The following is a 16,354-nucleotide window of genomic DNA, read 5'->3' on the forward strand; positions in this document are numbered from 1 at the left end:
TTAATCAGTAATTTCGTTTATTGACTCGAAGACCTAGTTGCTAAATAGGACAAAGCTAGAAAGCCAAAACTATCGGCAAACCGTGTCGACATGAGTAACAATCATCGCCATGACCTCGCCAAATGTTTCAATGCCAACACATTTATTGTACAACATGTGTATCCTTGCGTGTAAAAGCCGGCCTCACTATAAGCACCAGCAAATGAGACATCGAGGCTCACAAATAAAACCAACCGTGCACAGAAGGGTATCTCCACATCCCTCTATTTCAAGTGCCCTTGTGATGACCTGTGATGATCAATAATGACCCGGAAAAATCAGAAAAAAATTACCTAGGTCAACAGGAAGAAGATCCTGAAACGCCAATCAATGCAAGCCAATGTAGACTATTTCCGTAACTCTGTTAAACCGAATGCCTCTTGTTGTCATGTCTCGTCCGGTATCTATGCTCTAATGGTAGTATAGTTATAATGTTGGAAGGGGATGTCTGCTGTTCGTAACGGACATGAGTGGTTAAACTGTAAGAATGATTTGGATCCGATAAGGAGATGTGGCCGTAGGCGCTGTTGTGATAGAGCGATCACATATTAGTAAGTTCCCGTACCAGAGCAGGAAGATACTCTAGTGAAGATGCATAATCTTCTTTGTGTTCTCATATACCATCCACGTGATACTAAGCGCGGGTGCGACTTTGAGAAGATTTGGCATCAATCCTTTATAGAGTCCTCGGACGCCCTCATTTCTTACAGTCTTGTGTGCCACATCCCAGATGCCAGTGTAGCGTGCCGGATGCATGCTAGTGCCCTGGGTCTGAAGTCGGGTACGGAGTACGTTGAGAGGATAGACAACCGAGGCACCGAAGGCGCCTGATGAGGCCCCCATGATTCCCGTGGCAAACGTGCTAGGTTGCGCATCTTCTTCATGGCAGCCGGATGCCTTTGCTTTGTAGGAGATGTAGGTTGTTTTCAGAAACTCGAACGTACCCATATCAATTGCCGAATAGGGAAACATGCCAACCAAACCCATGGTAACGCCACGGTAAGCTGCTCGAGCACCTCCCTCTGCGAGCATCTTTCGAGCGGTCTGTAATAATAACGTATTGCCTCGTGCACCACCAGAAACATACTCGGATTGCAGACTGATAATCTTGTCAACAGAGGAAAAATCAGCAGAGCAATAGACATTGCTTACCGAAACTTGAGCGTGTCCAGAGGATAGACGCAGAACCTAGTTACGCCAAAGTCAGCATTAGTGTCAGTCAATGTCGCAAGAGAGTGCTCACTGTGCAACCATTCCGGCAACACCGCCTGCAACGAACTTTGAATAAGGGTTGATTGAATGCGGATCATTATGGCCTTCAAGTCCTGCTAAAGTATTCTTGGCTGCCTCATATGCTCCAAACTAGGTACAAAAATATGAGCCTCAGTTTTGTAACTATGACATGGAAGATGTACGTACTCTGATTGCTGTCTCTGGCATGATCTTGACGACATTGAGTCCATTGCCTAGTTATTCAATCACATCAGATGAGGTGGTGTGTCTGGGTTGTTAGAAATATTGACTGACCAGCAAAAAACCCTCTTACACCTCCAGACTTGTATAGATCGCTTAAAGCGGCAACAAGTGGTCGTCCAGCACTCTTGAGAGCCTGGATGGGTCGACCCTTCTTGGCAGCGTCGAAGGCCACATTAGCGTCAGATTTGGTATTGACCAACAGATACACTTTGAGTCGATCGAGAGGAGCGGTTGCAGTGCGAGAAATGCCTCCCGCAACGGCTCCGGCAATGAAATAGCCTGGATCGGGGATGTATTTTATCAGCACGGATTTCTTGACCTTGTCACGCGTTGCAGTTTCAATCTGATTGTCTTGAGAAGTGGAAAGGTCAGCCAGCGTTGCTCCTCGCACCGCATCAGACGTGTCAGAAGATAGCCCAGACACGGTTGCAGCACCAGGTACTAGAGCATAAGGTTGTGGAGCTGTTGGGTTAACTTCGCCGGGGTCATCGGTCGCTCGCAGTACATCCGGTGCTGGTGACTGCGGGTGGGAATCGGATTCGGGCAAGGATGGAAGTTGCGAAGTAAGTGATGGAGAAAGGGAGGAGTCAGAGGCCTCAGGGGCTTGCCCTGAGGGCTGCCAATTGGGAAAAGCGATTCTAATAATTGAACCAAAAAATATGGACAGAAAGAAGCCTGTAGCCGTACCTATTCCCTCAAGGGATTTCTCGCTCATAACGGAGTCACCTTCTGAACTGAGAGTAAGGATGTCTGAATAAAACGTGAAAACTGTGTGTAAAGTCGCTGGAGAATCAGTATTGGGCATAAAGAGAAGAAAGTCCCTAGTAGCAAGATTTATCAGCATCTTTCTAATATTGTCAAGGCAAAGCTTGTGACTCCCGCATATAGGAGTGAGAGACAATGCTTAACTGAACAGCTAATAGCCCGTTCATACCATATTGCTCACGGGCACCGGCATTCTTTGTGACAGGTGGGAAAGGAGCAAAAATCGCCCAAAATTAACTTACCGCCATTCTTCATAAGTGATGAATCCATCATGATTGTGGTCAATCTCCGCAAAGAAAGCATCCAATCTACGTTTAGGCACCGCTAAACCAGCCTTATGGAATGCGGCTTGGAGCTCCTCCTTGTCAAGTTTACCATTCTTGTCTCGGTCGATGGATCGGAAGAGATGAAAAAGCTGGCGTTCAGCTGCTTCGACAAAGATACGAAACTCTGTGGGTGGATTTGTTAGCTAGGGGTAAGTATGCAAGATCTCGGTCGGGCGGATGATGCTTCATCTTGGATGGGGCAGTTTTTATGGGTGTGAACAGACCTTCGTACTGGATTTTGCCGTCGCCATCAGTGTCTACGGCCTTTGTGAGAGTCTTAAGCATGTTATCGGCGTTTTTTAGGGCTGGAAGAGCAATGTCAGCAAAGGCGCGCTCTTTGATGGGGTGGTAGGAAGCTACTACTGACGATGATCCATTTTCTTAAGCCCTTTCTGCAGGCCCTTCCAGTCCAGTTCGCCCTTGCCTTGGTAGTCGAGCTTCTTCCAAAGCTCCTCGACACGAGCATCGCGCTCGTTCTGCGATTCGGCCATCTCCATCTCCAGCTCGGTGACCAAGTTGGGGCGCTTCATATTGAGTGTTTCATGACAACATGGAAGAACACGGGGAGCTGGCTGGGACTATGATTCGACCATTGTTGTACAGAGCATTCGAATCTTGGATCGCATTCACGCCAGTCGCATCGGAGCGCATTCCCTCGCGGGCGCAGGCTGTAGAGATTCGGCCGACGTCGGTTGCGTGCACGGGTTCACAAGGTTTCAAGCTTTGCGCGCAAAAGAGGCATTGCTTCACCATCAGATATGCCAAGAAGGAGTTGCAGGGTTCTCCAAAGACACAATTGCGAATACCGGGTAGCTCAAGCCCAATTGGCGGCACCGGCAAGGCGATAAGCCCGATAAGCCCTCGAGTGGAAGAGCAGAAAGAGGCGGTACCTAGGAAGGAGTGCCTTCACTGTGCCTTACGTCACATAAGCACGGTATAGAGGTGAGCAGTTGACTGTGGTTCTACAGTATCCTTTTCTTGCACTAGCACACGGTACACATTTCTACTTGTATACATTATCAGAACCAACCCTTGTGCAGTTGTGTCGAGCCTTCCTCACAGACATGATCCATGTCATGTTGTACATGTAATCATGTAATCAGCGCTAACAAGAAAGGGTTCATGTGATAGTGCCTGAGGCGTCTTTGAGGACTGCATCACAGGACAAACCCCTCTCCCTTCTTGGGGAGTGTTTGGTTACTGCGGGCAGATATTCCGATTTCCCTCAAGTTTGCATGTTAGTGCTGGACATAGTTGTATTTCTTCATTACTCTGGTTCTTTGTCGCAGCCAACATTACTTGTGCCGAGCTCGGAAGGGTTGCTGATTCAGCTTGGCTGAGTTGGCGTTTGTGGATGTAACCACCGATATGCCATCACGATAACTGTTGATCTGGCTAATTCTCTGTCCCAAGCCTTATTTAACACATTACAGCCAGGAATTGCCGACTAGATCAACATGGCTGCAAACTATTGGGAATCAACTCAGCGACGCCATTGGCAGTTCTCCAAGGATGAACTCGCAGAAATGCGGGAGAAGCTGGAGGAGAGCGAGCAGAGCTTAGTACAAATGTTCCCCTTGCCACAGCGAAGGCACCTCAATATATATTTCAATCAACGTGAGGTCAAACCATCCAAAGCCCTAGAGCCTTATAGGAGATATTGCTTACTGACCTCTCTCACTTGTGTCTCAGAACTGGGTAGGCTTGGCAAGAGACTCGGTGTCAGACAGCAAGCTCTTGCAACTGCTCAGACCTATCTCAAGCGCTTCTATTGCACAGTCGAAATCCGCCGAACGAACCCTTACCTTGTCATCGCGACCGCACTATACTTGGCTTGCAAGATGGAAGAGTGCCCCCAGCATATCAGGCTGGTTGTGTCAGAAGCGCGGTCTCTGTGGCCTGGTACGAGTGACTTCCTTTACCCGGTCTATTGAGTTAGTGGTCTTAGCTGACAGACAGCACTTTTGGCTATGTAGTAGATTCCCTGACTCTTGATATATCACGACTCGGAGAATGCGAATTCTTCATGATATCCGAGATGCATTCGCAGTTGATTGTCCACCAACCGTACCGGACCCTTACAAACCTTCAGTCAGATCTGTTCTTGTCTCAGGATGAATCCAACCTTGCTTTATCTATTATCAACGACCACTACATGACCGACCTTCCCCTCCTCTACCCACCTCATATAATAGCCCTCACGGCGATTCTACTAGCCCTTGTTTTACGTCCCAATAGTCCTGGTGGAACGGCAACAAGTATGGCTGCTGCAACTGCTGCACTAGCACAAGTACAGGCGCAAGCATCGTCTAGAGCTAGTGGTAGCAATGCGAACCAAAATGCGTCCGGTGTTTCGGAGAAAGAGAGGCAACAAGAAGCCCGATTAAATAAAGTTCAACGCTACGCAGGTTTCCTTACTGAGAGCAACGTCGACATTGAAGGGATGGCCGACTGCACCCAAGAGCTAATATCATTTTATGAATGTCATGAGCAGTACAATGACAAAATTACTCGGGAGCAGATCAATCGCTTCGTAAAGGCAAGGGGACTTGATAAGCCTTAGGCACCTCGAGATACGGAGGTATGCTCGATACAGGTAGACGAGATGCTCCGAAAAAGGAATTGCTGGCCATTGGCTATTCTATCCTCTCTGCCAGGTCTCCTGCGCTTGCAGTCAATCCAAGACCAGTCTCGTTCCAAACAAATGGACTAGGTCAGATGTCTGTCGCAAATTCAGGTCTGTGTGACTTGTACTACGGTTAACTGTCTGAGGGTGCCAGATATCTAGATCTGAGAAATAGTGGCCATGTTGCTGCTGACTGAGCGCAATGCAAGGGGTCAATCCGGCCAGCCCGCCGGTTCTCTAGGCCTGTATCACGTAGCACAATGCGTGCGAATAGTGTCACACACACATACCAGAATGCTTGGCTGTTCTTGGCTGTTTGCTTCATTGCAAATGATCTAACAGGGGAGGTGAGTTATGCGACTGAACAACAAAACTTGTGACCTAAGGGGTAGTAAGGAGGAGCTAGCCTCGTGGGTGTCTAGTAATTAGACGAGAAATACAACTCACGTCAATAGAGTTCATGCATAAATATCCAGATAAATGCGGTTCGCTGTTCATGGGGGAAATACCAGGCAACCTGATCAAACATTGCTGAATAACAACCCCAATTTAGTCATAAGTGAATATCAACTCTCATGACTTGGTCTGACCATTGCTTCGCAGTTTCATCCGCCAACTTGCTCTCATCACATTTATATCCACTCTCATCATCCTCCATGTTGTATAATGCCTACCAGCAACATGACTCGGTAGTTGGAACTCAAGATACTAACACGTCGTCCTTATGCTAGTAGGAGGCATATTCTCTAGTTACATTTACTAAACGTAAGGACAGCCCCCGTGAGGATGATTACTGTGTGATATTTTCTGTTGCATGAAGGGTTGGAAGTCTTCATGTCTACACAAAGCTATATACAAAGAGTTTGCCTGTTGTAACCCTAGATCGCGACACCAACATGCGCAAGCAGCTAGTGAAACAAGTACAAGGTCAGCGCGGCCGCGGATAATTCCTACTCTACTTACTTACTAAAACCAGCCTTGAACATAACTTGCATAGTCTGTGCTGCTTCAACGACACATTCTCTTTCACACTAGCATGTATAACGTGTAAACAGCCATGTTCCCGACTCTACAGCTATCTATCTCTTGGTAGTATCGTAGTTCAGCGTCATATTCCTGCTCCGTGACAATGCTTAGTCGTTGAGCATGTTTAGAATCTCTGCGACGGCCTTTAGGCAGAAGATATTTGATTTATACAGTCTTTCAGTGTGAAGACTTTTCTAACATTCAATTCGTATAAGGTAGAACCGTACATCATGAGTGTTTGACTCCGGCTCTTGTGATTTTATTAGTTAATTATGTCTTAGACATGGGGTTGAGAGACATGACCTCGCCTTGGGGCACCGGTTGTAGATGCTTGAGGAACATCTCAAAAGTTTTTTTGAATTTACCTGGATTTTATGTTGATGATAATGGACTTCCTTCTATACAAAGAGGGTCATCAGCCAACATATAAGCCGTGGTGTCAAAGTCCCTGCCGGCCCCCATAGCCTCCAACAAGTGTGACGATGCTAATCAAGTAGCTAGTGTTATTAACCAAGTTAAAGATTCACGATACATTGTTGATTTGAGAGGCATACATGTGGTAACCTACTGTCTCTAGGGGCATACCTGCTGGCGTCATTATTAGACATACGCAAATTTCAACATAAACAGCCAACGTTATTAAACATGATATCATATCTATTATTTCTTCCTCTTGCTGCGGAAGATTTTAACTAATAATTTCACTATAACGTTTGTATTGGAGCTCCTGTACCGCGAGTTGTTTTTGAAGATTGGAATACAGTTATGATACGTATGACCCTCAGTATATGCTTCCCTAGCAACCGACCGTTCCCTTTGCATTTGGTTTTCATTCCATTCAAAAATGGTCTAACCCTTAGTCAGGGTGAACAGGTGTAGTTCAGATGGCCTATAATAGAAGGTTTAGTAGTACTATTGAGACAACCTAAGAATGCAGGTACGGCTGTAAGACAGTTGAGTTACAAAGATAGTATGGTATTAAGATCAATTAACTCAAAGTACTCGTCAACAGAACCTCCTCTGGCATGACTCAAAGACCACGTGCAGTACGAGACAGCTGAAATCCAACGCAATAGCATGACACCGGATCGGAATCATTGGAGTTGTTGTCAGGGGATGTCGTAGCTACCTAGTTACCATTTTTTGCCGCTTTCGTCACACGGCGGCACTGTCGTCAGGCAAGCGGCAAAAGTGGGCCAAAAGTCTCCGGTTTCTACCATTGATAGTAAGCACCGACGTACTTCCATGTACGTAGATTTAGTGTAGTTAGATCTACCTACCTGCATATTTCCCTCACCATGGGTAGATTATTGATAGATAGACATGGCCTCATAGTCAGCAGTCTTAATTCATAAGAATATAGAAAGTACTACTGTATGCTATAGTAAATCGAAGAAGCGGCATAGTGGAGGATTCGATAGCAGACAACAACAATGTCGTCGGTACTACCTCACTTCCAACAAAAACTTGACGATCTGCAAGATTCGGGCTTGGAACGTACCACCCAACATGCAATCGCTCGTGACCAGCCGTCCGGATTGGACCACCCGGCTTGTCCGAGCCCGTAAGGGTCCCCACGCCCAGTTCTGGTTTCTATTTCCAAGTGTGAGGGGAAGGGAAGGGGGGGCTCGAAGGGAATCTACTTTGATCGAGGAGGAGAGGGGGGCTGTCACCCGGTGACCTGCAGAGCGCAGCGCAGGCCGCAGCCGACACACTACTGTAGGGCGGCAATTCAGGGTATCTCAGGGAGTCAGTTGAACAAGCCACCAGCCACTGAATAAGGCGCGCGCGCTTTGCTGTTACATCAACCTGCAGCAGTATCCTAGAACCAGGCCCTTCGATCATCGTGGTGGTGGTGGCAACGATATAACGCCATCATCAAGCGGGCGACGACGGGGTTTCACGGCGTTTGGCTCTCCCTACTTTTCTGCTGTTCTATCACCTTTTCGCCCTACGTACCGGTAATAGGCGCGCCTTGCCAATTGCATGCAATAGCCATGGTAGTGCGGATATGTAATACTACGCATGCTTAAATAGCCGGAAAGTTGACGATCATGTCTGGGCCATATTGTGTCGAAGTCGGAACTTGAAACATGCCATTCCGCTTTGGTCGGTTCCAGCTCTTTCTGGCATTCTCTTGAATCGTAAGGGCTGAAACTTGCATCAGAATGGAATGCAGGGCGAACAGCGGAATTTACTTAGGTAACACCCAAACGGCATTCGGTATCTACTACGGCGTACTGCTGTACATAATGTTCCCAACCTCTTACAGGAGTAGTCAGGTACGTAGGTATACTTATTAGTGGACAGGTAAGCAGATGCAAGTAACACTCCGGGAGGGGGAGACGGAGATGAAGATGTCAGCTTAGAGCATACCTAACCCATTCTCACCACTTCATTCCAGACACGGCACTTCAAGATCTATGATATCTGCGAGGCAAGGGTAAAGAAATAATGATTTGAGGTGTCAGGTGAACTAAGCTTAAACGATAACTTTCAAATGATCAGGTGAAGTTTACGTCAGTCTATCATATTTCTGTCGAACAAATTCACGACCGAGACAATTATTCAATAAGTAGGAACATCAGACTGAGGCAACGCCACAATTCATCATCTATGTATAATAATAGTTCATATTAAAGCAAGGTGTTATATGATATGGTATAATATTATCTACCCGTGCACGCTTGAACGTATTCCTTGTATTGGGAAAGGATTTATTCGATGGACTTCTCTGCATAACGGTTGTCCCAGCCTTAGATACCTCTCTTGAACCGTATACGCTGTAGATAACGGATCGGCGTTGTACCACGCTCGGTCACTCAGCCAGGGAAACCCAGCTCAGACCCAGTTCAGACAGACGGCGAGCCGAATGGTCGAACCAGGGCCAGCCAGGGTTCAACTGGTCACTGCCTCACACCTGCATTATGCGGAGACGAGTAGGAGTGGTGCAATTGCGACCTTGACTCTCTGCTGGACGATTCCTCGATATGGCATGATAGGCCAGATAGGTCATTCCTCTCTTCTGGACACTATACATCCAATGATATGGCAGACGACAGAGCACTGCATCATCCCGAGGACTGCGCCTAGAACTGAATATAGCCTCCAAGGGCAGGTTGAATACTGCACCTCAGAGAGACAACAATAGTCCAGAATCAGTCCATGAGATTACGTACATATTGCGTACAGTACTGCGTACATTAGTGCACACTCGACATACCACCGCTTCCACTAGGATCTACAGAACATAGCCCTGGTATCAGGACCAAGGTGCGCAAGTAGTGGTGAACGGCAAAAGGGGGGCGCATCAGGTTGCAACATTCAGGACCTTGTTGAGGGTCAGAAATCTGGGGTCACGATGGACAGTTAAAGCACAGACGCCGTCTGACTTGGCGGAAAGGAGCGTCAACCCAGATTTGGTAGAGATACTCTCTCAGTACTGTAAGCACGCTAGGTACATGCTAGCTCGGCTCCTGCGAGTAATACTGGTAGCCTGGGATCAGGTGTAAGGTACCTGACCTGAGATGTCGAGGTATCGCCGCCCCAACCGGAGACCGGCGCATCACTGTACAATGCCATATTCACATCTCGGGGCATGTGCTCGCGACTTGGGAATCGCTGTCGAATGTCGAATGATGGAAGGGAGAGTCACCGAAGCACCGAGATCGCGGAGAAGATGAATCAGCCCACCATCGATCTGATACCCACAACATCTGGCCTCCCACGACTCGCGAAACACCTCACGAGCAAAAATCAATCAGGTTATGAGCGAATTGCATTGGTGTTTTCACACAACAGAGTACACCTGCTTACACCTAAACAGCCAGCAGGCATGTGCACACCTGTCCGTCCACCTACGGAGTGCCGTGGCATTTTGAGTCATCGTCATCAGCAGGCCCGTTTACGGTAAAGGGATCGCTAAGTCTCCACACTGCATTGCTGGCCAGGACAATAGGTACACCTGCACCTGCACATTTCAAGTACTGTAGGTAGCGTAAATAGGTATGTACAGACAACAAGGTGAGATGGCCTGGATGAATGAATGAATTGTTCCTGCGAGATCGTGTATCCCGAGTAAGGATGGGTGGAACGAGATACATGTGTTCGCTGCTAACCGACGCAATTGGGCGCCCATACAGCAAGTGCCTCCCATTACCGAGTGGTGTATACGCCCCACCTCGCTCCCAACAAGTATGTACTGTAAGTAGGTAAGTACGTGTTAATACACTGGCAGTTATACCTACCTGAAAGTAAGTACATATGGATGTGTTCGTACCAATGGGATAAACAATAGCTCAAGGGGCGGTCTGCGACCAACGACCGCTATCCCAGGCCGTGATGGAGTGTGTGTACAGTACGTACCTACTGTGTGGGCTAGGCAGGACGAATTATGTAGATTTGTGCATTCATATACTTACTCCGTACGGAGTATATCTACTGTAGAATAGGTAATGCAATACCTGTATAGGTAAAGATACCTAGGTAGCAGCACCCACGCTAGCTGCATACCGGTAGGAGTAGCGTTGTTAACCGGCGTATGAGCGCCCAGGTAGTACATACAGTACCTAAGGTAGTAAGTAGTATCTGAATGATGAATGTTGGACAGTACCTACCTCGAAGTAAGACTGCACCACCCGACTACCGTAAGAACTTAGCACAGTAATTAGGTAGCAGCAGCATGACAACGGCACACGGCCAGGGATTGCCACGCCCACTCCCACAGTACCCACGAATGACCTCGCGCTTGGAGAGGAGTCCAATCATGTCTCATGGCCTAGTGGATACTTTTATGGACACTAGCGCTAGTGCTGGTGGATGGCTGTGGCGACTAGACGCTGATTGGTCGCATAGTGTTATTGTTGCAGCAAACCAATGCAACTTCCTAAACCCGCCTAAACCAGACTAAGCCGCGTTGGGATACATAATGGACACTCAAGGGCCAGGATGCCGAGGGCTGTCGGCCCTAGCCAGTCACAGCCCGCTGGAGCCAGCAAAGGGCCACTGAGGCAACTCAGCAATGTGCATGGCCCCTTGTCCGGGTCGCGGGTCGCTATTGGCCCCTTTTGGCCCTACCTACTGTACTTATTGCCACCCCTGCTATCGCCCCCTGCCGTTCCCCTACTACTTACAGTACATAGTACATACCTACCTGACCTACCTACATACTATGTAGTACTGGCTGGCTACAGGCCACAGCAGAGTGTACTTAGGTAAGTAGGTACTCAGTACAGTATAGGCCATAGGCCCCGCCCGCCCTCTTCTCGGTTTCTTGAGCTTCTCTCTGTTCAACAAAATCCTTCACCATCTCCGACCCCCGACTCAACCTAATTCAGCCGTTCCCCCTTCTCTCTCTCCCACTCAATCGATCCTACCACACCTGTCACACACACTGCCGCCCACAAGCCAACCACCGCCAGCACCACCATCCTCTGCATACAACGTACATACACACACGCTCACATACATACTTAGTGACTCTCCCGTCATCTTCCATTCTCTGTTCACTGTTCATACTCAGTCTGTCTATGCAGTATTAAATCAATCAAATTAAATCAAAAATCGTTACCAAAAAAACTCGGAAATTCAAAAAGCTCTTTGACTCGCCTCCGTCTTGGCCGCCTCGTCAAGTTCCATTGTTGGCCCTGCTGAACGCCGCATTTAATACCGCACAACGCTTGCTGCTCTGACCTCTTGACCCGCGCAGCCCACCCGCAAGCGACCCAAACATAACGCCCCCAAACCACAACCACCAACAGCTGCAACTCGACGACGCAGTCCTTCCCATCGTCGGCCTCATCCTCATCGCCCAAAGCTCCACTGCCACCAACGGCTTCTCAACGACCAGCCTGCCTACTTCGCCACCACCAACAACGGCGCCCACAACAGGTCCGCCGCTCGCTATTTCCGTCACACGTCGCTTGTATTTCATAACGAGAAGAGCTTTTCATAATGTCATTCTATAACAACTTCAACCATCACCACCCCCATCATCAACCCACTGCAGCTACTCCCTCGGCTGTGTCGCACAACCATCATGGTGGGCGGAATAGGAGGGCGCCTAGGGTATCTGTGCCCCAGACCTCGCAAAAACAGTTCCGTGGAGCCAAGAGTATGAGAGAGTTGACCGTTGAATCTCCCTCTGTGTCTGCGTTCCGATCACAATTCGAAGCCAGTCGATCTTTCGACCTCGAAGACGATATGGAATTCTGCCCCAAGTTGTTAACAGAGAGTGATGTAAGTCTGCCCCATTCGCCACTGCCGAGTGTCTGTTCGCCCTTGAACAACACAATCGAGCTGTGATGCTACCGGCCATGTGAGTTCTGTATCCAGGTGCTGACCCGGGTGCTTGTGCACAGCTCGTGTCCATTAGCAGCGCTTCCTCTGATCGCTCATCCCTCTCGAGCGGGTCGCCTAGCGCCTCTCCAACACAACATCCTCAACAAGTCGCTTCTCATTTCACGTTAACTTCCACTTCGCCTGCTTTTGTGCCTCCAACATTCCAACAGCATCAATCGAGTCTTAAATTACACCAGCCATCTGCTACAAGGACGCGCAATGCTATTCCCATCATCAACCCCGCTAATGGTCTGACAATGTCGAGCCCGCCGCCGTCTGTATCACCCGCCAGGATGCACCATGTCGGTCGACGGTGGTAGATCAGTATCCCGTTCTCAGTGAGAAGCGAGGACATACCGATTCTTATCGCTGTCTATCCTTGGTAGTGAGCATTGCTATATGGATCCGTCTATATAGCGCTCATTCGCTGTATCTTTTCTCCACAGCTGGTTCATCTTGGCGGGCACCGACACAGGCATTAGCATCGACATCATCATTTAATTCTTCAATCACTGCGGGGCTGGTCTGTTGGGCTAGATCGCACCTTTCCCCCCTCTTTCTCCCTGTATAAACATAATTACTCGTCATATACACGTGCCCATCAGCAACTGCTAATTCGCGTTGGCGATGGGTACGACTCTTACATGAAGATGATCGATACCTCTTGCTTTTTTTACATTGGGATTGTAATGGAAAATATACCAGGTACAAAACTCGGTGTCCCGTCGCTGAAGATGGGGCTGTTTGAATTCACGAATGGGCGTTTGATCATGGCGGTTTCTGCATTTGTTCCATTTGCATGGGTGTTCATCATAACACAATCGGAGTCTTCGGTTTTTTCACATCGGGAGCGGAACGATCAAAGAGTCATGATGGGTCATGACACAATCGAGAAAAGAATACCAATACACATATAGAGCGAGTGTTTTGCGACGATTAGGGGTTGGTCTTCGTTCGGTCCAAGCAGGCATGCGGTATCTCAAATGGCGGGGTGTAGGTGTTTTTTCTACTCGGGACGGTTTTTTTTCCTGGGAGTAACCGGTGGACAAAGAGAATCTCAACACAACGGGCAACGGTTTTGCACTATTGGTCGCGCGCGTCTTGTTTTCCGGAGCTCATGCACGAGATGGAGTTGTTGGATTTGCCCACGGTTTTTGAGGGCCTGCAAATAAACGGGTTGATATCAATGTTTCTGCACTTACAAATGTCTTTTTGATTCTCTCTGTATCAACGGCGTTTCGCACTGCCGTTTTTTACAAGAAAATCCAAATTCTTCATTCTTCATACTACAGTGTTTCTTCATTGTTATCATAGGGAGAGGACTAGGACTGGAGGCGGGGGGGCATTTTCTGGTTTAGGTGACGGCAACAAACCCATCCAGTGTGTATGAGCAAACCATGTATTGGAACAGATAAGCGAAGACGAGTATTATCGTCATTAAGGCAAATGCTAATGTGCCATTTTTCAACTTTCAAACTACTGCTTATCCACTGGCATGAGTGATATGTCCAAGTCTCGAAATAGACCTCCAGCTCCCTCGTGGTGGAGTTGATATGTGACACGCACGCTTGCGCAATATTTTTGCTACTTGTTCGGTATAGTAAGTTGTACCTACATTATGAGTGAATGGTTAACCCAAAGCCGTGAAGTCCTTGGTCCTGGGTAGGTGTTATTGCTTGGTGAGAACCGGTTTGATTTCATGGATGGCAAGGGATGTATGTAATTAGATGTACCTAGGTACGCCACTGGAATATCGTAATGAACTATGTGTATGTACCTTGAGCTTTAGCTTCACAGTACTAGTATGTAAATTACATACATAGGGCCATAGGTATCTAGTGAGTATGTACCTATGTATGTAATTACTTATTTTGGGAATGAGGCTCTGCGCATGTTATGTGCTGAGTCATTATCAAACCACGACGAGGCTAGGGAATGGTTGCTGCTTGATGAAAGGAAAAGAAAGGGGCTGATATTATGTGTGACTACTACTTGGAAAACTCGGGGAAAGGACTTGATGTCGAGGTATGTACTGCAGGTACCTATGTGTATGCGTGTATGATCGGTAGGGTACCTATGCTTAGTCTTTCTTTCTTTTTTCTTCACGCGGGTGCTTGGTGGCAGCGGCACTGGGTAAGTAGGTTAGGCAGGTGTCATATCCGCATGATATGAATGCGAGACATTAGACGCTAGGGCTGGGAACTTTGCTGCGTGGTTAAGTAATCTTTTTCAAGGTTTATGGTTTTTTCTTTTTCTTTTTGGGATGCTTTTTTTTTCTCGGGTTCTTCCGATGCGGATGAGGGCTACTTACCTACTGTATGTAGTGGTTCGGGTTGGGAGATAGATGTTGGTTCGTGTGATGACGCTGGTTGTTCTTCCTTCTAGGGAGGTATTTTATCTATTTAGGTATATGGATTAAGTGTGCGTGTTTACGTCTGAGTATTATTTAGGTGGGTTGGAATCCGGTGGCATTGGCGACTATGATGCTTTGGTTCGGTGCGTGTTAATATTTTCAATGTCAACAGTATTATCAATTACCTAATTGCTCGCCCAGCTGGCGTACATATCGAGTTAAACGAGACATTGAAGATCTATATCTCTTGCTGTGATTTCATGTCAGTCTCAACGGGAGATTAGATTATACATCTCTATATACGGCACGGCAGTGTTTGAAGCAATGGTACAATGTAATACGTGTTGTTCTTGCTGCTCATGTTATTACCGTATTATTCCATCGATACAAGAAGAAGTACTGGCTTATTTACTATAGTCTAGCAATTATATAAATAACTACACCCATATATCACAGCTAATAAACTAGTTGGTTACCCAAATATTATACGAACGCCTCTTGCTCAAGTATGTATGTTGATACGATGTGTACCTACCTCCGGGACGTTTTGATCAGTTGAAAAAGATCTAACTTTGTCTTAGCAGGGAAAATCAACACGTAAGCCTACCGAAATCCTGATCAGTAAAGCACATTTCATCGTGTCACGGAACACACCAAGGATAGGAGCATACAAGGGCTTTGATTGTTACATGAACTCTAAGCCGTCTGAAGTGAATGTATTCAAATTTACTATAAATACATACCTCTAGTTTTTTGCTTGGGGTTTCTAGCATTCTTAATCATTCAAAAGACGACCGGTACACAACTACAATTCGATATCACCAACAATGAACGAACAAATTTGCTTTCTGTCCGATACACGTGTGACAGCAACAGGCAACTAAGACATGTAATACGGAGTAGCTTGTCAGCTCATTGCCACCGAAACTTGCAGATACAGTTTATTTCAGCATTAATTGAAGTATATCTAAGTGGTCACGGGTGACTTGACACCGTAGAAAACAGGGAGCTATTAAGGGACTCAACAAATTCCTCAAAATAGGCTCATCTAGGCACTGATACGTGATAACAGACTTTCGCGCGGAGTTGATACGGGATTCAAGGAGCATATAATCCAGAGTAGCATATTATAATCAGGTGGCTGGGAAACCCAAATCCAGGCGCGCCATGCTTTTATTCTCGTGATACTTCGAGGTACTCGGGTACCTAGGACAAGGTTTCACTCGAGAGGCTCAAAGGACTCGTGATTATATGCTAGGTAGGTCCTTTGATTGGAGTTTTTTTTTTTTTTTTTTTTTTTTTTTTTTTTTTTGACATTTATCTAAAAGAAAAATTGGTTTTTTTGCCACCAAATTACCCAAAGCAATACCAAAGGGGTGGGTAGAAAAAAATATAAATTATTTA

General features: G+C 47.1%; 3 protein-coding genes across 3 annotated transcripts; 2 read left to right on the top strand and 1 right to left on the bottom strand.

Moving 5' to 3' along the window:
* On the bottom strand, window positions 1-3,389 carry F5B22DRAFT_599522 (mitochondrial carrier domain-containing protein). Its single transcript, XM_047974468.1, has 8 exons — window positions 2,974-3,389; window positions 2,831-2,911; window positions 2,523-2,730; window positions 1,567-2,336; window positions 1,459-1,505; window positions 1,283-1,401; window positions 1,192-1,227; window positions 1-1,138 (listed from the first exon to the last, which is right to left on the bottom strand). Exons 1-8 carry the CDS (start codon window positions 3,134-3,136, stop codon window positions 622-624), a joined length of 1,941 nt encoding a protein of 646 aa, XP_047832623.1. The 5' UTR covers window positions 3,137-3,389; the 3' UTR covers window positions 1-621.
* Window positions 3,390-3,852: 463 nt separating this feature from the next.
* On the top strand, window positions 3,853-5,267 carry F5B22DRAFT_68870 (cyclin domain-containing protein). The gene is made up of 4 exons (XM_047980477.1): window positions 3,853-3,962; window positions 4,020-4,223; window positions 4,299-4,508; window positions 4,583-5,267. The coding sequence occupies exons 2-4, from the start codon at window positions 4,064-4,066 to the stop codon at window positions 5,167-5,169; spliced, it is 957 nt and encodes a 318-aa protein (XP_047832624.1). The 5' UTR covers window positions 3,853-3,962; window positions 4,020-4,063; the 3' UTR covers window positions 5,170-5,267.
* A 6,744-nt stretch (window positions 5,268-12,011) lies between these two features.
* Window positions 12,012-13,079, top strand: F5B22DRAFT_68993 (uncharacterized protein). The gene is made up of 2 exons (XM_047980478.1): window positions 12,012-12,495; window positions 12,618-13,079. The coding sequence occupies exons 1-2, from the start codon at window positions 12,211-12,213 to the stop codon at window positions 12,915-12,917; spliced, it is 585 nt and encodes a 194-aa protein (XP_047832625.1). The 5' UTR covers window positions 12,012-12,210; the 3' UTR covers window positions 12,918-13,079.
* Window positions 13,080-16,354: the final 3,275 nt, after the last annotated feature.

Source organism: Xylaria bambusicola (assembly GCF_022495145.1).
Source record: "Xylaria bambusicola strain CBS 139988 unplaced genomic scaffold F5B22scaffold_12, whole genome shotgun sequence".
NCBI classification, from domain to species: domain Eukaryota; kingdom Fungi; phylum Ascomycota; class Sordariomycetes; order Xylariales; family Xylariaceae; genus Xylaria; species Xylaria bambusicola.

Bases quoted from the DNA above. Each gene is read 5' to 3' on its own strand.
- F5B22DRAFT_599522 (XM_047974468.1), bottom strand. From the start codon at position 3,136: ATGAAGCGCCCCAACTTGGTCACCGAGCTGGAGATGGAGATGGCCGAA. The intron at 2,337-2,522 runs GTAAGTTAATTT...TCTTGCTACTAG, and splicing joins ATCACTTATGAAGAATGGCG to GGACTTTCTTCTCTTTATGC. The intron at 1,228-1,282 runs GTGAGCACTCTC...TGGCGTAACTAG, and splicing joins GTTGCCGGAATGGTTGCACA to GTTCTGCGTCTATCCTCTGG.
- F5B22DRAFT_68870 (XM_047980477.1), top strand. From the start codon at position 4,064: ATGGCTGCAAACTATTGGGAATCAACTCAGCGACGCCATTGGCAGTTC. The intron at 4,224-4,298 runs GTGAGGTCAAAC...CTTGTGTCTCAG, and splicing joins CAATATATATTTCAATCAAC to AACTGGGTAGGCTTGGCAAG. The intron at 4,509-4,582 runs GTACGAGTGACT...TTGGCTATGTAG, and splicing joins AGCGCGGTCTCTGTGGCCTG to TAGATTCCCTGACTCTTGAT.
- F5B22DRAFT_68993 (XM_047980478.1), top strand. From the start codon at position 12,211: ATGTCATTCTATAACAACTTCAACCATCACCACCCCCATCATCAACCC. The intron at 12,496-12,617 runs GTAAGTCTGCCC...GCTTGTGCACAG, and splicing joins AGTTGTTAACAGAGAGTGAT to CTCGTGTCCATTAGCAGCGC.